At 51.8% G+C, this 20,345-nt stretch overlaps 5 protein-coding genes across 7 annotated transcripts in view; 3 read left to right on the top strand and 2 right to left on the bottom strand.

Annotated features, from left to right (window-relative positions):
- Positions 1-5,684, top strand: part of IUM83_09787 (Voltage-gated Ion Channel (VIC) Superfamily) — a gene marked incomplete at both ends in the record, with an annotated part of 33,398 nt that extends 27,714 nt beyond the window's left edge. Inside the window, 6 exons of the mRNA XM_067934254.1 lie at positions 1,542-2,337; positions 2,405-2,482; positions 2,546-2,686; positions 2,760-5,190; positions 5,266-5,348; positions 5,427-5,684. Coding sequence (XP_067799400.1) covers positions 1,542-2,337; positions 2,405-2,482; positions 2,546-2,686; positions 2,760-5,190; positions 5,266-5,348; positions 5,427-5,684 — 3,787 coding nt within the window. The remainder of the gene's footprint in view (positions 1-1,541; positions 2,338-2,404; positions 2,483-2,545; positions 2,687-2,759; positions 5,191-5,265; positions 5,349-5,426) is intronic.
- Positions 5,685-5,762: 78 nt separating this feature from the next.
- On the bottom strand, positions 5,763-6,119 carry IUM83_09786 (rna-binding protein 8a-like; the record flags this gene model as incomplete). Its single annotated transcript, XM_067934253.1, has 1 exon — positions 5,763-6,119. The coding sequence occupies one exon, from the start codon at positions 6,117-6,119 to the stop codon at positions 5,763-5,765; it is 357 nt and encodes a 118-aa protein (XP_067799368.1).
- A 128-nt stretch (positions 6,120-6,247) lies between these two features.
- IUM83_09785 (Demethylmenaquinone methyltransferase) lies at positions 6,248-6,922 on the top strand (the record flags this gene model as incomplete). Of its 2 annotated transcripts, none has more annotated exons than XM_067934252.1 (1): positions 6,248-6,922. In XM_067934252.1, the coding sequence occupies one exon, from the start codon at positions 6,248-6,250 to the stop codon at positions 6,920-6,922; it is 675 nt and encodes a 224-aa protein (XP_067799399.1). The 2 variants fall into 2 exon arrangements, with proteins under 2 accessions (XP_067799399.1, XP_067799398.1); XM_067934251.1 differs by having other exon boundaries at positions 6,326-6,922.
- Positions 6,923-7,107: 185 nt separating this feature from the next.
- Positions 7,108-9,001, bottom strand: IUM83_09784 (alcohol dehydrogenase; the record flags this gene model as incomplete). 2 transcript variants are annotated; one of them, XM_067934249.1, is made up of 4 exons in its annotated part: positions 7,108-8,023; positions 8,088-8,101; positions 8,170-8,909; positions 8,983-9,001. In XM_067934249.1, the coding sequence occupies 4 exons, from the start codon at positions 8,999-9,001 to the stop codon at positions 7,108-7,110; spliced, it is 1,689 nt and encodes a 562-aa protein (XP_067799370.1). The 2 variants fall into 2 exon arrangements, with proteins under 2 accessions (XP_067799370.1, XP_067799369.1); XM_067934250.1 differs by having other exon boundaries at positions 7,108-8,015; positions 8,088-8,909.
- Positions 9,002-9,049: 48 nt separating this feature from the next.
- IUM83_09783 (uncharacterized protein) lies at positions 9,050-17,714 on the top strand (the record flags this gene model as incomplete). Its single annotated transcript, XM_067934248.1, has 6 exons — positions 9,050-9,214; positions 9,290-9,348; positions 9,411-9,508; positions 9,597-9,948; positions 17,476-17,563; positions 17,631-17,714. The coding sequence occupies 6 exons, from the start codon at positions 9,050-9,052 to the stop codon at positions 17,712-17,714; spliced, it is 846 nt and encodes a 281-aa protein (XP_067799397.1).
- Positions 17,715-20,345: the final 2,631 nt, after the last annotated feature.

The following is a 20,345-nucleotide window of genomic DNA, read 5'->3' as shown; positions in this document are numbered from 1 at the left end:
AGTATGAGAGCGGGACGAACTCTCAGCATTTGTATACTGCATACTAAGGAGACATATAGCGAAGAGGAATTAACAGAAACCACTGCGGGTTGCATTGGTCACCAGAATTCATTTCACCTCTAAGCACTCTAGGGTCGAAAGACACTACAGTGAAGCAGTTCAACGCCCGTGGCCATCGAGAGTTCGTCCATCCCGCACGTAAGACATCTATCAGGCAGAATTAAGCGCGGGTTTGCGGTCGCGCCGACAGCTTCTGGTGATTCCTTGGCAGAGGATGCGTTTGCGTTGATTCGCGACATTCCCCGCACGACCATGACTCCTCCACCAGAAGCAGGAGCCCCGCCACCAACACAACAGCCGATGAATGGCATGGCACAACATGCTACAGATATAAAGAGGCGACGTGGAGTCGTCGAGCCACCAAAGGTACGTATCTAGCCTAAGCTAGCCAAGGGTGAGCTGCACTTGCACTAACTGAATGCACGTTGCTCAGAAATTCGGCGCGGACTATGTCATCTGCCGATTCCTGCCTCGGGACAATTGGATACGTCGGTGGTGTGTTCGCGTGGTAAACCACAAGCACTTCAACCGCTTCATTATTGCGGTCATTATTGCGAACTCAGTAATACTTGGATTGTCGGACTTTTCGGTGGTGGACAGCTCATTAAATCCTGCAAGTCCAGGCATAAAGTACCAGGATGGAGTCCTTGTTGACGCATACTCACTACAGAACCATGTCGTCGAGGTATCCGAGCTGCCGTTTACAATCATCTTCACGACGGAGTGCGTGCTTAAGATCATCGCGATGGGGCTCCAGGGCGAAGGCTCATATGGACAAGATGCGTGGAATATCCTCGACTTTTTCGTGACTTTTTCCAGGTACGGGCGCTTAAGCTAACTTCTGCTGGGTGAAGTATGTTTGTGCTTACACTTTATTGTTTGCTTAGTCTTGCTGCATCCCTTCCGGGAATGCCGAACGTGTCAGCCATCCGAACAATTCGAGTTCTTAGACCGCTGCGGTCACTCTCAGTCATCCCTGGAATGAGACGTCTTATCGCGGCACTATTGAAGGCGTTACCCGCACTAGGAAATGTTGTAATTCTTCAGATTTTCGTATTCTTTATTTTCGGGATTCTGGGTATTCAGCTTTTTGGTGGAACCATGAATCGCCGGTGCCGAGTGACGCCACTTCCGATCAAGCTGCCACTCGATGACGCAAATGAGACCATTTGGCCAGTTTCTGGTGACTATATCGAGTTGGCCAAGGTAAATCTATCAGCGTATCAATGCATCGACGGCCCATTGCTCGATTACGACGATAATAGTGATGCTGGGTACACGAAAGAATCCTCCCCTTGGAATACCGCTCAAGACTGCTTTTGGCCAGTTGACACAGACGACGAATTACTATGCGCGGGCATAGGGCAACCTGGAAACCATGAATGCAACGACGGAATGACCTGCGGTTCTGACTACGATACATTTGGCAATCCCCGGTTTAACCACCACAAAGCAATGGATTACGCATTGCATCTTCCTAGTCTAGACTGGGGACTCACGACATTTGACAACATCGGGCGAGCATTCTTCACCATTTTCCAGTCAATTACTCAAGAAGGTTGGACGGGCATCATGTACATGGTGATGGATTCATCTCAACCGATTATCGGGGCAATTTTCTTCGTAGTTCTCATTATCTTCGCGTCATTTTTCGTGATGAACTTGACTCTGGCAGTCATCTCAGAAGAGTTCAATCTTGACCAGAAACCTGGAAAAACGGCTGCACAGAAGCGAGAGGAGGAGACAAGAGCAAAGCTGGAAAGAGAAAACGCGGAGAAGCAGGCTCGTGAACACTGGCTTAATGCTGTTGTGTCGCACAAACTATTTGCTGGGTTTATTATGGCTGTTATTATGGCAAACACCGTGGTTTTAGCGCTTGATCACTACCCAATGCCCACGACTATGGACGAAGACCTCGAAATCGTTAATTTCGCTCTTTCATGCGTCTTCGTGGTGGAGATGGTGATGAAACTGTTTGGTCTTGGGTTACGTCAGTACTCGCGCGACAAGTTTAATCTCTTCGATGCATTCATCGTGGCCATGTGGCTCCTTGAGACTATAGCATCACCTCCGTCGTTGATGTCGAGCAACCCTCCCAAGAAAGGTGCAGTTTCCGTATTACGGTCATTTCAGGTATTCCGCGTGATTAAACTTGCGCGAGATTGGAAATCATTGCGTGAGTTGCTCGAGATGATTGCGCGAGCTGCCGCTAGTATCACCAACTTTGGTGTGCTACTGTTCCTTTTTATCTACATCTACGCGTTGGTGGGCATGCAGGTAATAATGGAAACCGCTGCCTGATACTAGGACGCTCACAACTAACAGTGATTTCTTACGGCCTCAGTTTTTCGGCAACACCATGCGCTTCGATGATGAAGGGTACCCAACACCGTTCACGCTGGAAGGATTCTGGAATGGAACAGTAAGCAATATGTACTTTGAAGCTATGCAAAACTGAAAACTGACAAACCTTCTGGATTAATAGGTTCCGCGCAACAACTTTGATACCCTCCCATGGGCTGCTGTCACAGTTTTCCAGATCATTACGGGTGAGAACTGGAATAACATCATGTACTCCGCCATTCTTGGAAACGGCGTGTTTTCTTGTATCTACTTCATATCTCTGGTAAGTAAATGTGTTTGTGTTTAGACATTACACTTTTATATCCTTACGGTGAAGCTGATTGCGTGTTACCCAGGTGATTCTAGGAGACTTCGTACTCATGAACCTCTTCTTGGCTCTGTTGCTCGACAACTTCGGAGTCAATGACGAGGAACACGTCCAGGAAAAGCAAGAAGACACCAAAAAGCTTGCCCAGAAGATGTCTGTCATGAACATGAGTATGAAAGTGGTTCCCATCACGTCAGGGAACGAACGGGCAATGACCACGAGAGGAAGTTTCTTGACAACTTTTGCAATGGGTGCTCGTCGACAGTCGATAACGATGGGTACTGGGGCCAAAACAGTAGTAGGGGCGGATGACGCAAATTCATCAGAACCAGAACAGCCTGTTAGCTCGGAGAGATCACTGTTCCTATTTGCCCAGAATTCCAAGATTCGTCGTTTGGCCTGCTATCTATCTGGACATCCGTACTTCGACTCTACCGTATTGGGTGTTATCGTTATCTCGTCCATCTCTCTAGCCGTGGACAACCCACTCGCCGACCCCACATCGGGCCTCGCTGCATTCCTGAAAGGATTGGAGAAATTGATTGCTATTGTATTCGCGATTGAAATGGTGATCAAACTTGTCGCAATGGGCCTTATCTTACACCAAGGATCGTATCTGCGCAATAGCTGGAACATCATCGATGGTGTCGTCGTGATTCCGACTTTAATCATGCTCGTAGCCGAATCGTCTGGGCAAGGGAAAAATCTGAAGTCTCTCCGATCGTTGAGAGGCTTGAGAACATTTCGTCCATTGCGCATGATCCGTCGGCGTCCTGGCCTGAAATTGGCGGTCAACGCATTATTTGAGGCCATTCCAGCGGTTATCAACGTGCTTTTTGTCTGCATGATGTTTTTCCTCATCTTCAGTATCGTGGCAGTGAACTACCTGAAAGGCACGTTCAATGAATGCAGCGGGGACGTATTTGGCGCGTTATCCGATGACCAAGTAGCTTTTCTCGTGGCACCTACAACGTACACTGCATCGTCAGATCTCCAACGCAGTTGGTTCGACGGTACGGAGTGCGAAGCCACATTCCCATACACTACAGGCTCCGACTTGACATCTGAGTATGTCTGTTTGTGCTGGGGGGCCGACTGGGGACCGATCCTACCAGAGAATTTCAACAACGTCGGCACCGCTATGCTTACGTTTTTTGAGATTTCCACCACGGAAGGCTGGGCAGACGTTATGATGGCGGCGATTGACTCAAACGGCATCGGCATGCAACCGATCCGTGACAATAATATGCTGTGGGCACTTTTCTTCGTGCTTTTCATGATGGTGGGCAGCTTTTTAGTCGTGAACCTGGTGGTCGGTGTTATTATCGACAACTTCAACCGCATGAAAGCCGCTCTGGGAGGTGGTTTTATGCTCACGCCCGAGCAGAAAAAGTGGATCGAGGCTCAAAAAGCAGCGTCTCGGGTTGGCCCCGTGCGTATTCTGAAGCCCCCAAGGCAAATCTGGCGACATTATCTGTTCGACCTCGTCAAAACGCAGCGGTTCGAATGGTTCATCATGATTTGTATCATCGTCAACACATTTCTGATGGCTGCTCAGTTCTTCGGCGAGTCAACATCACAAGCGTCTATGACCAACGTTGTGAACGAAGTATTTGCTGTTATATTCACGATGGAGGCAGTGATGAAGCTTACAGCGTTTGGTTGGGAGTACTTCAAGGACCAGTGGAACCAATTCGACTTCTTTGTCGTGCTCGGCATTCTTCTCAGCGTTGTTGTTGAACGTTTTACCGGGGCGTCAGTCCGGTCGCTCGCAATGCTGGTGCGCGTATTCCGCGTCACGCGAATCCATCGCCTCGTCAAAGCATCCAAAAGCATCCGGCAAATTCTGCTGACTTTGTACATCGCTCTTCCCGGACTCAGCAACATTACGTTCATCCTGTTCCTGGTGATCTTCATCTATTCGACGATGGGGGTGCAGATCTTCGCTAAGGTCGCTTTGTCGGATAACATCGACAGCCACGCCAACTTCCAGGACTTTGGCAGGGGCTTCCTCTTTCTGCTGCGCGCTGCAACCGGGGAAGCGTGGAATAGTTGTATGCACGACTTGGCATCAATTACGCCAGGCTGCGTCGACGATCCTCCCTACGATCCATCCATGTGCGGGTTCAACGATTTCGACGGGTGCACACCATTGAATGGCTGTGGAAACCCCATTGCCTATGCGTTCTTCTGCTCGTTTACGTTGTTGGTCACTTATGTGATACTCAATCTCACTATCGCCGTGATTTTGGAGGGCTTTTCGCTCTCTCACGAGGATGAGGAGCCACTGTTCAAACCGAAGCTTCTTGAAGAGTTTCAGACCAAGTGGGCTGACATCGATCCCAAAGCGACTGGGTTCGTCAAGGTGGACAAGATGCTCCTGCTAGTGAACCTGCTCAAGCCACCTCTGGGCAAATTTGGTTCGCCCTCCCCCACGGCCCACTTCTTCAAGTACATGTGTAAGTTTTGTTTGCTGTGAACACTGTACAGTTAATTAGCTTTGACATACTAACTGTGCCCTTGTCACGCTGCAGGTCAACTCCAGCTCCCGTTGTACGAAGAGGAGTACGTCCATTTCCGGGACGTGCTGCTCGCGATGACACGCGAGATGGTCAAAGTACGTTCCCCATAAAGAAAAGGCAAAACAAACCTGCATCTCGTTACTGACTCATCCTCTTTCTTTCACTCGACGCAGCTCAACGCCGGCACCACCTCCGACATGCCGCCAGACCAAGACCCAGGCAACTCCGGCGTACCCGGCGCCAAGCGACGCATTGAGTTCATGGCGCACCAGTACTTCGGCGCCCGCCGCATCCAGCGCCAAGTGGCCGCTTGGCTGCGCATCAAGCGGCAGCTCGAGAAGAATTGCGTGGAGGAGTACATGAACAAGACCAAGGATCCCAGCAGCTGTCCCAAGAAGCAGCGCGACGCGCGCGTGTTCACCATAGGCTAGGCTAGAATAGGATGCCACAGCACAATACAGCATTGCTCAGTCGCTCGGTCTTCATCTAGACGACCACTGTCGTCCAGTCTACCGCCGATTGGCTCTGCGCCCGCCGCGCCGGTCGGCCGCCTCCTTCCGGAAGGCCCAGTCCACGTGGATGGTGCTGCCCAGGATCTCCTGGCCGTCCAGGCGCTCCATGGCCGCCTTGGCGTCCTCGAAGTGCTCGAACTCCACGAGCGCGTAGCCCTTGACGAAGCCCGAGCGCCGGTCCAGGTGCAGGTGCAGGAGGATCCAACCCTCCACGGAGCGAAGCGCGGCCGCGTGGTCCCTGGACGAGGCCGACGAAGGCTTGAGCTTCTCGAACGCGCCGCTCTCCGCCGGGTAGCGCGTCGCGTCCACGGCAGGGCTATCCAGTATATGCAGCACTAGCCTATACTGCTGCATGTACTGCAGTGCCAGGTATGATAACCCCCTCTAACCTGATACCTCGCTTCAACATGGAATTGAAACGCAATCGAAGACCGTGCCATAAGCAGTGAGGAGCAGCCAAGCACGCGCACACAGCACTAGCCATGACGACCGCCCCGCCTGCCGCCCCGGACGCACAGCAGCGCCTGGCCAAGCTCTCAGTATGCGCGATCGCCGACGCCATGGCGAGGCTCAAGATCCAGGGCCACCTCGTGGACGTGAGCCTTGTGCGCGGCTTCGACGCGCCGCTGGCCACGGAGATCTGCGGACCTGCCTTCACGGTGCAAGCGGTGCCTGCCACGGGCCCCGCCGTCAAGAAGCTGCCGTTCCACTACGTGGACAAGGCCGGGCGGGGCCAGGTCATCGTCATCAGCGCCCCCAGCGGCAGCACGTCGGGCGTCTTCGGCGGCCTGTTGGCGACGGCCTCCAAGGCTCGCGGCGCGGCGGGTGTCGTGACGGACGGACGCGTGCGCGACGTGCAGGAGCTGTGCGCCATGGGCTTCCCGGCCTTCTCCCAGGGCACGTCGGTGCACGGCCAGCAGGGCGCCACGACGGTCGTGGACGTCAACAGCCCCGTCGTGGTTGGCGGATGCGTCGTGCGCCAGGGCGACATCGTCCGCGGGGACGTGAACGGGGTCGTCGTGGTGCCTGCCGAGCGCGCGGCGGAGGTCGCCGCCAAGGCCGCGGTCATCGAGGAGCAGGACAACAAGGTCGCGCACGCCGTCCAGCGCGGCGAAGGGCTGCAGGACTCGTTCAAGCGCTTCCGCTCGCGGCTGTAAGCCGCGCGAGTCTGCATACTTCAGACGCGCCAAGCAATGCATTCAAGCGATGATAGGTACCTTGAGCTTGCTAAGCATTGCCAAAGACAACCAAGATGCTCTTGGCGCACTTCCATCGATCGCCTCGACCTCGACCTCTTGTAGCTCTACGCTCGTCATGTCCGTTCATTTTCTGTACTCTATCGCTAGGGAACCACTTGAAGATACCGCTCGGCGACGGCGCCCTCCGGCATCGTCTGGAGCTCGAGGAGCGTCTGCGAGAGCGCCACGCCGTCCAGCAGGTACGCGCGCAGCTCGGCGGCGCTCTGCTGGCTCTGCGCCTGCGCCGCTAGGTACCCGAGCGCGGCGCCCAAGTAGCTGCGACTGTCGTGCACGCTCACGACCTCCAGCTCGCGCACCACGACGGCGTTCAAGTCCATGGCGACGCTGGCGTGCTCGTGCATCTCCAGCCTCGAGCGGTCCACAAGCACCACGCAGCCCATGGAATGCACGAGCGACGTGGCCAACTCGGCGGACGCTTCGGAGCCGACGAGATCCACGACGGCGTCCAGCGCCAGCTCGGTCTGCTGCGAGAGCACGTGCGCCACGGCTGCCGGCTGATAAATATCTAGAGGGGTGATGGAGGCGTGCGGCGACCACACGGGGGTGTCCGTCGTCGACGTGGTGAACACGTGCAGGTTGTGCGCGGGAGCTTGCAGGTCTTGGTGCAGGTATCGCGTCAATAGGGACGAGAGGATCGTAGCAGGACCGTCGGACAAGATGGCGACGTTGGTCACGTGTCGCCGCTGAAGCTCGTTGGCGATCGAGAGAACGACGGCGATGTCGTCGGCCAGCAGTGCCAAGTCGTCGGGAACTTCGGGAGGCACCACGCAGAGATTAGAGACAGGAAGCACAATGTACTCGGAGAGAGCACCGCTGGACGCACTCACGCCGAGACAGGACGTGCTGCTGTTGCTGTTTCGGAGAGAAGACTTGGCATGACTTGGCTGGTGATTCTGCTCCTGTTGCTGCTGGTGAACCCCGGTTCCCACAGTGATATACGGTGACGCCACGACCTTGGTGAACAGCTGGACAGGGCCGTCAATCGCTGCTCCTGTCATACTGACATCAGACGGTTGGGTCACTGACGGCTGCATCTCAGTGACGACCCCGACGAAGGACCTACCCAGCACCCCATTCCTGCCCAGCACCCCGCCACGGCACACCTGCGCATCGAAGAGCGACGCGGCTGCTCTCAAGACCCGCACTTTGGCCTCTCCGCCCTCGACGATGTCGCACGCGATGCGGCTGTATGCCACCAGCGGCGAGTCCTCACTGCACCGACACGTCGCTCGCAGCGCCATCATCTCCACAACCAAATTCGAGTGGTTACCTCCTGCAGCGTCCATGATCACGCCGTTGCTGTCAATCGACAGCTTGGCGTCGTCCCGCCCCGCCACGAGCGTCTCCAGCAGCTGCCGCAGCTCCTCCTGCTTCGGTGGGCTGAACTGTTCGTTGAGCGCCTCGATGAACTCCCGGAAGCCGGACTTCTCGATCAGATCAACCGGTAGCTGCTCCTGCGCGAGCCATCTCGCCAGCGCCAGCTTGGCGTCCCCAGCCTTGAGCAGCGCGTCCTCCACGGTGCCCGCGGGCTGCCTGGCCGGCGCCGCCGTCTTCTCCTGCTGTGCGCGCCTGGTCCTGGTGGCCAGCACACTGGGCGACGCCTGGTTGCGCTGCTCCAGCAGCTGCAGCAGCGCTCCGGCGTGGTGCCGCTCCAGGTGCCGCGTGAGGTTGTGCGTCTTGTCCTTGAGCTTGGCGCCGCACAGCAGACACACGCGCGAGGTGGCGTCCTCCGGCGCCAGCTCCGGGTACAAGTCGCGGATGTCCACGGCCTGGATGCGCGTGACCGTCTCCACCTCCGTCTCGTCCGCCATCGAGCGCCTAATGGGTCGCCGGTGGTGCCGCGCGCAGAAACTTGAGTTGCCGCGAGTTGATACACCGCCCTGACCTGGTTCAAGTGGCAGCCAAATAAATCAGCCATGTCTGGCTGACATGGATACATCCGTGTGCCGCACACCAACCTCGTGTGAGACACACCAGCCGCCGCCTTCAACTTCAGTTTCCGCACTCTGCGACCATCCAGCGGATATGAAGAAGCTCCTGGGCGGCATCTTCGCGCGCTCCCCGTCCGTCGGGCACCCGCGGGCAGCAGGAACGTCCCCCGCGGGCGACGCGGAGGTCTCTGCGGCCACCTCGAAGCGCTGGGGCGCGTTCCTGCTGCCCTCGGCGGCTCCACCGCAGCCAGCAGACCAAGTCGGTGGAATTTTTGTTCTAATGAAATAAAATACGGGAATATTTCACGTTAAAAAAAACACGTTGTATGGGCAGGAGATGCTGCGCCAGGTCGACGCGGCCATGCGTGGACTCGCGGCGCACGTGAAGGCAGCGTACGTGCGCAGAGAGGGCGGAGAGGACTGGCAAGAGGCTGATCGTGTGTTTGTGGGCGCAGGATAGCGAAGATGCTGGACGGACAAGAGCCCGATGAAGAGCTGGACAAGCTCAAGCAGTTTGTAGAGCAAGTTGGGGAGAAGCTGCGGGGGCAGTCATGTCTGTGCTGTGCTGTGCTAGTCAGCTGGGGGGTTAGATGGAACTTGACCAGCTCACTTGGGTGCTGTGCGTGCGTACTTTTCTCTAGGCGAACCTTCGCTGGAGCTGCTCAAGAGCTACTTCTCCTGTGCGATTGGGGTCGCTTTGTGCGATCAAACCGCGTTCCCGTCACTGGTGGTGGATTTTGTGGGGAAGATGCGCGCCTACGCGATGAAGGAAGAGCTGCGCTCCTTGATGCAGGAGGATGCTGCAAAGACCCAGGTGTGTCGAGATGAGGGAGCCGATCCGTCGAGTACACCCGGTGATGATTCAGCAGCGGTGACTATGCCCACGACAGAAACGGCGACAGGCTTGTTTGCTGCCGTGGTACCGTCGCTCGAGCTTTTGATGAATTGTGTGGTGGCAATCGCCTCAAATGGAACGTTAATGGAGACCTATCGGTGCGAGTTGCCTAATCTGATCGTACTGACAGCGGAGGAATACCCACTAGCTGCAGTATTCATTCGTGATTCTTGCAGTCAAGCGCTAATGTCGGTACCTGATCGCAACTTTAACGCGGCGCTTGCCTGGTATCTGTTGGACTGCAGCGTTATCGTCAAGACAGTCGGATTGATGACCAGTTACACCTTAGCCACCGCAACTACACCCCAGACGGCAGCGCGAGCCCTGGAGAATTATACCATCAGACGGCCAGATCGCCCCACCAGATATGGTGGCTCCGCAGATGGAATTGATGATTCGACAGCAGAAGCGGCCGCTGCTGCTGTTAGCGAGGCGCTTGGCTTGAGACGACGTGCGGGGAGATCAATTGACCGCGGAGATGCGCCAACCGTGATGACCTCTCCATTTTCTCCGTCTCATCAAGAGACCCAGTGCGATAAAGAAACTGAATCACCACGCGTGGTCGAAACGTTCTGTTTATCTTCTTACGATGTACGAGTCGGCATGAAGTCGGTACTATATATCCTGGAAAGAGCTTCCCGCTTTTCACTTGTTCTTCTGGACGAATTTCAGACATGCGGCGGATACACATTGCTACTGCGCCTCCTCGATACTTGTACCACGGAGGAAATTCCTAGTTTGCTCAACATGCTTACTCTTCTGATACCTCTTGGAGCACGTTCAGCAGATACCCCCGAGGCCTTGGATCGCGTTGTTGGTACCACGTTTGCGGCTCGAAATGTACATGCTTTTGCCGCAATGAGAGATCTATTATTAAATTACGTAACTGGGCAGGATCACAACGTTCTTGGTGCGGAGATACAACGTCGGAACGAGCATCTTGTTCTCCAGCTACTGACCCACATTTTGCACATTTACACAAGCGATTACGACAATTTCGCTTTTCTTGAGCCCAGAACGCGAACACTGGCGTTATTGTTGACGAAGCTATCACTTACCACGTTTTACGACGCTCAAGTGATTATTCTCCGCATCGTGGAGTATGTATGTTGCGCAGCCCAACCCGACGATCCACTCGCTCACGAGATATTATCAATTGTATGCGGGCTACTAGTGGCGTGTAGCCCCCTCAGTCCTCAGGCAAATGTAGAAGTGGTGTACCCCTCGAGTGATGCAAGTTCCATGCCCTCCACATCGCCAGTACCGACCTCCTCAGCATCGATGTTGACTGTTTTTGAAGAAGGACCAATTTCAACACTTGCAACTTTGATGTGTGAGTGCTTAATTAAAGTTTTACGCGATTGCGGAGCAGATGTGTATAAACAAAAGCTGAGTGGGTTCGGGTTAATGGATCGGGGAGTGTATGTGTGGTTAGACGAAATTGCTATGTGCTTAAATGCGGTTACCCCCCCTGAAATATCCACGACACATAAGCTTTTGACAGCGCTTAAACCTCATCTCGAAATGTATGGCAGGATGCTGTGCTTGATGCTCAGAAACAACGTTCAAGAGTGCGTACGGTTTCGAGAAATTCGAGCGCACCAAGCACTATATTCAATTGCTGATGCCATGATAGTGGGAGATGTTTTGGCTACTCCGTTTGATGCGACGGATGAATGGCACTTAAGTGAAATGCAATTTTCAGTCATGTCTACGTTTGCGGAATTGGCTGGTAACCTACGAAGTCAAGCCAGCTCTGACATTGACAACATAGACACATCGAGTATATTGCTGTTACAGGCTGGAGTGGAATCAGATTTGACTTGTATTTTGGAGTCGCTCCAACGATTCCGTGGGGCTGTATGGCGACAAATCATATTGCTATACATTTTAGTCGAAATCCTCGGTGCTGGTGGGCTGGCGATATCCCCGCTATGGAAGGCTTGCCAGGGCTATGAAATTTTGGTTGCACTGCTATCGTCGTTTGATTTCGTTAATGATGATTCCGATGGGCGTCCGTTCCAGATGATGGAATTGGTGCTAAAAGCTCTGAGTGTCACGCTTGATTCACGGCACGGTGACCGCTACAGCGCCGAGTATTTCAGATCGATCAATGGGTACTCAACTGTTGCTAGTTGTATACTCACATCGGGTGTTCTTGGTACCTCCAAACGAGAAGTAGTCTTGAATCGTGTTTTTGACCTCATCTCTGGTGGCGCTGTACACAATTCGATACACGATGGTGAAGCTGTCCAGATATTGTTCCGCTTACTACCAATCTTACCCACAAGTGAATCAATCAGCGTGATGCAAAAGCTCCTTTCGCTCCTCGAGGCGACTGATACTGCTGCCATCCTATTAAAACGTCAGCGGGTTGTTCGCGTGGTGCGTGCTGGGGTATTTCAGTGGATGTGCGATCCTGAAATCGTGTCTAAGCTGATGAAAGCAGATGATGCACTACACCCGTTTTTGACGAGGTGGATTGTTGCAGTCTCGCTGGAAGAAAATCTCTCTGTCCCTTGCTTACACGAGTTTTTCAGACTGGTAGGAAAGACGATGCCAAAACTTTTGGGAGTCCAGCGTTATTCGCCCAAGGAGCCATTATTAGCCAACCCCAGCAATGAAATACCTGAAACAGGGCTGCTACTTCTGCGAGATGTATTGCGAAACCCAGCAATCCGTCATATATCTGTGGGGAAACCCCAGGGACTGGAACTGACCGGGAGGTATGTGCACATTGTGAACAGCGCTGACCAGGTGTGGCCTCCATCATCCGGATATTCGTTTTTGTGTTGGCTTCGATTCCCAGCACTAGCAGTTGATACCGACACCCAATCTGATAATTCTTCTGCAGAGAAGCCCATAGTACCTGTAAGTTCAGCTATACCTGTTTCGCAATGTGAAGGTAATCTCCGCGTGACACGAGATGAAGAGAACACGGAATCAATTGATGTTTATGGTGTTTTGGTGGGCGTAACTTTAAAGATATTTGCGTCGGAAGTATGTGCTGCTCAGAATGCAGACCTTATTGACGTGCTTACTATCAGTAACATTACTCGAACAGGGTCGCTGGAATGGTCATTTTGGGCGAAAGCGACTCTTTTTCGAGCGCGTTGCCCAGACGACAACAGCATGTCGATGTGGTGGCGTGCAATGGAGCAGTCCGCGAATCTAAGCCAGAGTGCTGAACAAAGTAAAGGCGACGTAGAGTCAAATATCAGTTCAAATGACTCTCTGCTCAGTTCATTCGGTGCTTCAAGTAATGGTAACGCGTCCGAACCCAACCGACCGAGCGACGTGGCAAATAATCACGAGGAAGGCTCTGCCTGTATCGTTTCGATCTATTCACTTGAATCTTCTGGATGTTTTGTGCGGGTTTTCTTCGAGCACTCTACTGGGTTTCTTCGATTCCACACGGGCTCTGTCAATACAGGGCCCAGCATAAATCCAAACCCAAAACGGACTTCTGTTGTTTTTGACACTATCGCAATTGATGACCTTCGTCCGGCTACCTCACGGAAGGGTATCCGTGTTCCCGCTGGAAATTACTCGACTAAAAGCCAGGTAGAACGGAAAGAACGAATGCGAGATTGGCACCACTTGGCTTTCACTCACCGAAAGGCTGTGGTTGGGAGCTCACTCATCACGGTATATATCGACGGCCAAGAAGTGGCAACAAAAAAGTTGAATTTCCCCTCAGCTTCATCGTCGGGCTCTTTTCAAGCTTTTGTAGGAAGTGATGCTCAAGTTTGTAGCCCTCATTCCGCGTTATCTTGGAATGCTGGTCCAGCGTGGCTGTCAGACGACGTGATGTCTAGCAGATCAATCGCAGGCATGTTTTCTCTTGGCCCAACGTTCACTCATCAATATAGCGGCCATTCCTACCGCTGTGTTGGAGACTGGCCCGAAGCGCTTGCCAATTCTCACTTGGCTCGTGCAGCTGATCGTGGGATAGAAATTGCCGAATTTGCAAGACGCTTACAGCTCGTCAAGCTGGGGAAGTCATGTCAGCAAAAATGGCGTGAGCTGCATAGCGTCCAAATTTCATCTAATGATTCGGTCTCAACTGGGGCTGCCTTAATCGCCGAGTCGGTGATCGCAAAAAAGGAAGAGTTAAGTGAAGGATTGCGGTTGGCGACTGGGGGAAACGTTGGAACCTCGCGAAAGGAGACCAACAAGGCGGCAGCTTTTCGAAATTTCATCAGTTATGGCTGTGATCCAAGCATTGTTGGCTCCGAGATCGAGACTTTACTCGGCAATTGCAAACTTCCAGAAGACACTATTCTTTTTGCACTTAACACGTCTTGCGGCGATCGATCCAGTACACCAATTCTGGCGCACACACAAGTGCACTATATCAATACTGCACAGTCGTGTCGCCTGGATTTGGCTCGATCACTCCCATCAGTGGGTGGGGTATGCCAAGTCATTTTCCCATTGCTCGACGGTGCACGCCGCCATTGTGACTTCAACATCGTGCTTCGGATGCTGGTTGACGTGCTACGTCGGAACCCGTCTTGTTTAGCAGAGTGTATTGGCTGTAACGGGTACACATTTATTTCTGCAATCCTCTGTTCACGTGTGGCCTTGATTGATGAAAAGATGTTGACTTCAATCGTACGTTTAGCAGTAGCAGGCAAGTTAGTCCCATATGCCAACTCCCAAACTGGATTGTCCACTGGGAAACAACCGTTAGCTCATCCGGTGATTGTGGACACAACAGCTCTTGCACAAATAGTCTTAAGTGTTGAGTTACGCAAGAAATTACCCCATCACTTGCAGTGTCAACTCGTATCTCTGTTGATGGACCTACTCATCGTGAAGAACCCCAACGCATTATTCAACGCCCGTCAATTACGAAGAGTAGGACTGACCCAGTGGATTTTGACCTATTTGACGGACCTGTGCAACGAAGACTGCCACATGAACCAAGCAACTGCACTAGAGATGCGATGGTGCTTTCCCAAGTTTGCAGAGCCAATGTTTGAAGCTATTTTGCAATATGCACTATCTCTACTACGAGCATTCCTGCGCGTTGAAAATCACGTGGATGACTTCCAAGCTATCGCTGAAATTATGCAACTCTCGATGACAAGCACGATCATGCATACCAGAGCCAGCCCGATTCGAGTTGTTTTGCTTCAATTTATACTCCACGAAATTGAGAACGACGCGCAAAATCGCGAGACTAATGACGAAGCAAGTAGCGATGCAGAAGCGTCTACTGAACGGATTTCCAGTACAATTGTGGAGTCAATGCTCAATCGCGAAGGGATAATTCCAGTCGCCAAGAAACGAGACGAGAAACGCTCAGAGAATGGTAATCAGGAAACAACATCATTGAGCTCCCCTCTAGCTGAAAATTCGTCCAAGCTCGGTAAAGGAGGCATGCCACCTTACCCCGTGGATGGGCTTACTAACGTGCTTCTCGAAGTAATCGATCAAGACACTGAAAACGGTCGCTGGATATCTACAGAAGCTTTGCTAGGTATTCGGGTCCTTTTTTCGCTTGTCCAGGAACATTATGAATTTGCAGAGCATTTGCTATGCCAAAGTGCACTGACGAACAAGCTGAAGCGAGTGCTTAGACCATACAGCATCGATTGCTGTGTGTTCATTCCATTATTGGCGTATGTGTCCAGCATTCAAATTGGCAATACCACTTACTATGATCCTGACATACTATCAGCCAGTCTTCAGCCCGCTTCCAGCAAACTTGGACCCGTTGTCAGATTCGTTGACCAGGTGTGGGATATACTTGGTGAAATCCTGCTGAAAAATTGCCGAGACGTGAATAACAAGGCTGCGCAAGAAATCAACGTCGCCGTGCTAGGTAAAATCGCCCTTCAGGTGAAAACTATCCCGTCATTCTTTAGTGCGGTATGTAAATCGAGTGGTACGATTTTTCGGGTGGTGATGCAGTGTCTACTGTGTGGGATGTCAGATACCGAGGAAGCTGAATATAAAGATACATTAGCTACCGGTCTGGCAAATATCCGTCTGCGGCTAATGGCGTTTGAGAATACTGACGCGAATGCAACAGTGTCTGTAATCGACGCATGTTTGAATCTCATTCGTGAAGCCATGACTCGAGCGCTATACGGAAGTGATGACTTCGGATCACTGATGATGTTGGTCCTGGAATCGCTGGACGAACGAATTTCAAAACAAGCAGGGTCTGCACTATCACGATTGAAGGGACAGCGCTGCTGGTTAGAGCTTCTGAAACACGTTGTTAAGAAAGAGCAGGCACTGACGAAGAACATTACTTTGATTTCGCTGAAGAATATATGCACTGTGTGGGTGGCGCTATCTCGGTATTTGGCTGATACAGACAACCATCATATCATAGATACAGTTGCTGCTGAGGCAGTAAGCCACAAAGTTGATACGGTGACCCAAGCAACAGATCAGGAAGCTTCGTGCATTGGAGTGGTAGTGCTGGAGGATTTGCTCAATTGTTGCGAAATGTGCTCACGTCCAGTTATAGCACAATCTGTAGGTGCGGATGAACAGCAGTTCTTTTTTGGAGCACTAATTTACTGTGCCCAAACGGTTGTGTTGAATGAACTTGGTGGTGCGCATCGAGATATTCTCCCGTCAGCTAAACTTTTGGAATTATTTGTGCAATCCAAACACGTTTTGCTACAAGTGCCCACCTGGGAAGGTGTGATCGAATGTGGCATCGTTACACAAACCTCCTCTAATGATGCGGGTGGGAATACCGACCCAGCAAATGCTGCGCCATCAGGAGGGCGTCCTCGACGCATGCACCGAATTAGGAGTCTTAGTGCAAATGCACACAAAGAATTTGTTATGGGACCAGAGTCAGATCGCAGCTTCGTTCTCTCTCTTTCAGCTATATTGTTTCGAATGTTGATGAATGATGCAAACATGGTACGTCATGCAGCAATCGTACTATGGCAATTCTTGATTGACCAGCGCTTTGATGCGGTGAAGGAGCTATTAATTGCAGAACCGCGGACATCTCTCCTGCATACAATAACCTCAACGAAGAAAGAAGTTGCTGTCGATGTATTTCACGGAGGTTTCGATAGACTTCTGTATGCTTTGCACACACGAGACAAAGATACAGATAGCGCTTCAAAACCCTCCGGTATCTCGCTTAATCAAGAGATTTGGTGTCAGTTTCAGCTGTGGCTTGCCGAGAATGAATCACTACTGGCTGATCTTATAGTCTCTAGAACTGAGTCAATTTATCGCCACTGGCTGGAGGTCCTTCAGTCGTGTATTTGTCTCCGAAACGTGTCCAGTGGAGGAGGATCTCAAGAAGTAAGTCTTGAAACAGACTTTTTGGTAAGAGTCGACGTTAAATCCGCGGGATCTTTTAATGCTTTTGTAGAGGAAATGGATCCAGAACGCCGCGACATGATTGCAAGAAAGACACTCATGAAATTCTCAAGTCTTCGAGATAGCGAGCTGGAGGCTATGAACGATGGGCTCTCTCGGTGGCGCGAAACTTCAATACGTCTCGCATATACGCGAAATATTTGGCAGACAGGCAAATGGCAAGTTAACGATTTAGATGGTAGTGTTGATGTCGATACAGAAGAAAAACGAAGTGTGTTCCAGCGTAGATCACTTGGGTACTGTTTGGATACTAGTGAGGGCCCCCAGCGAATGAGAATGCGGCTGGTCCGAAATTACGTAGCCGAGGAAAACGCAAAACAAGCAACACTGTCCGAAGCTAAGGTAGGCCAGCAGAATGCCATTGAGGCCAAACCACAAATTCCAGCTGATATCCCAACTTTCGCGCTAGGAAGTTTTGACAGTGACCCTTTCAGACGAAGCCTCGAATTCCACGATGCAGTGGAAGTTTTTCATGAGTTCGCTTATCGACTAGGCACGGTTGAAGGTCGCGCTGAAACCACCGCACAAACGCTTCAGCACATTTTATCTCAGTGCAAAATGAACTCTACGCAGGAATTATTTGCAGGCATTATAGAAACAAACTCGTGTGGTAACGCAGATGTGATTCTGGCAATGGCTCTGAAAGTGTACAGCTCGTTTTTGGGAGGCGAGGGGGATAGTGACGACAATCGTAGCATGGGTGTGTCGCCATCCCTAGTTACAGACATCGATCGCCTCATTACTGCGGCAGCGGAAAGACCTCAAGAACAGTCTTTGCTGTCCACACTGTTTGATGCGGCGGATGCTGAGGCTACTCAATACGCACTCTGTGCCGTGCAGTCCACAAGTCTAGGATCACCTGAGATACTAACGACTGTGATGGAGACAGAACTAGAAGGATCCGGCGATGAGGTCGATGAGGATACACCGATCGGTTCAACCATTCCCATGGACAATGCAGAAAGCGATGACTCTGATGGAGAAATTGAGGAGAAAGAGGCTGACTTAACCCCTTCTGTGACCAAAGACGAAGGTTTTATGATTGCAACACCGACGGTAGATCCTGCTTCACCTCGGGCAGAGATGGGACACATTAGCAACGAAAGTGATACATCATGCGATGCGGTGTACGGTCCTATTGCTCGCTTTCTCCACCGCGATGACTACCCTCCGATGCGGAGCTACAGTGCAGCATATATCGCGGGTATGGGAAGGATTCCGGGCATCTTCGTGATATGTCGATTCGGATTGTACTTCATTGGTGGGTATACTAAGGTTTACAACAGTCAAAACGGGAATATCACAGCAGAGGATGATTCTGGTAAAGCAGGGTCAGTGTTCGGCTTCGAAAGTACTTCAACTCAACCGACTGGTATTAAATCAACAAGTACGCCCACGGGTGGGAGAAGAAAGACTACTAAAAGACTACTACGTGCAGCACTGAACGACCTGAGTATGCAATTCGTTCAGCCAAAATCGGGAGGAGAGCAATTTTTCTCCGTTCAACCGTTGCTAAACTCCACTGTCCAACCTGGGGAGCAAGCAAACGGTTCAACAGCGTCGTTTTCATCAGCGACAGTTTCCCGTTGGAGTGTAAAGTATTTGAACGTTAAACAGTTTTGCCGAATCAAGTATCAACTGCGACCCGTTGGCATTGAGCTCTTTGATCTTTTCGGTTCTACATATTTCCTCCAGTTCCAGACGCCTGCTGACCGTGAGGAAGTTGTCAAGCTACTCTTTCAGATGCCGCTGATCAACAGCATATTTTGGAGTCCTGTTCTTCGAACCGGAGCTCTTGCACCATCGATTAAGCGAATACGTCAGGCGGTGACAAAAAGGTGGCTCCGTGGATCTATCTCCAATTTTGAGTACCTCATTCACTTGAACACTTTGGCAGGGCGAAGTTTTAACGACATCACACAGTATCCTGTCTTCCCTTGGGTGGTTGCTGATTACGCCAGCGAGTTTCTAGATCTAGACTCGCGCGACACGTTTCGGGATTTGTCAAAACCCATGGGAGCGATTGGTGAGACTCGAGCAGCTCAGTTTTGTGAACGATACCTAGCTTTGAGCCAAGACATGGATACTGATGGGTCAATGGGGACTCCTGCGTTTCACTATGGGACACATTATTCGTGCTCCGCCTATGTGATTAACTATCTTATTCGCCTCGAGCCATTTACAGCCCTGGCATTGGAATTGCAGGGTGGCGTCTTCGATCACCCAGACCGTCTATTTCGTAGCATCCCGTCGTCGTGGACATCGGCCTCTCGAGATAATTTGCAGGATGTGCGCGAACTCATTCCGGAATTCTTTTACCTACCCGAGTTTCTCTACAATGCGAACAACTGCCGATTTGGCACCACACAGAGTGGTGAAGAGGTCTGCCATGTAATTTTACCCCCTTGGGCACATCAAGATCCGCGCGAATTCGTTAGGATTAATCGTCGAGCACTCGAGTCGAAATATGTATCAGAACATCTACACGAATGGATTGATCTTGTTTTCGGTGTCAAGCAAACCGGACAAGCTGCGGTGGATACGCAGAATGTGTTTATGCATTTTACTTACGAAGGTACTGTAGACATTGATCAGATTGAGGACCCCGTGATGCGCGCAGCGACGCTAGCACAGATAGAAAACTTTGGCCAAACGCCTACGCGACTCTTTTCGAGTCCTCACCCTCAGCGTAAAGTACCGACGCTGCAGCCCTCACCTTCGACTACTTCGTCGACGCCAGCTATGAATCCTTCGGCTGGACACCAATACGACGGAATCACACTGAGCACTATCGAGACCTATGTAAAGTGGCACACGCCTTTGTCCCCCGCACTGGTATCGATTGGCAAGGACTACGTATTTCTCAAGAAGCACTCGACAGTAGCTGTGCAAGTAAATGGAAGCGCAATAGGTGATGTGCGGCTTTCACATGACAAGATGCAATGCCAAGGCGTTGGATGCACCTTTATGCCACCGCGGTTCGCAAAGTATTTAGACTGGGGGAACAACAGCGGGGTCATGAAGCTTCGGGTCCATCAGCAAAGCCCAGGCACTAGTCGATATCGAGAAGGCAACAAGGTACTAGCAGTCATCGAGGGGGCACACCAGGACGATGTCAACTGTG

Source organism: Phytophthora cinnamomi, assembly GCF_018691715.1.
Source record: "Phytophthora cinnamomi strain GKB4 chromosome Unknown Contig5, whole genome shotgun sequence".
In the NCBI taxonomy this organism is placed as follows: domain Eukaryota; phylum Oomycota; class Peronosporomycetes; order Peronosporales; family Peronosporaceae; genus Phytophthora; species Phytophthora cinnamomi.
The sequence above is the reverse complement of the archived record's forward strand: the minus strand, read 5'-3'. Positions and strand labels throughout refer to the sequence as shown.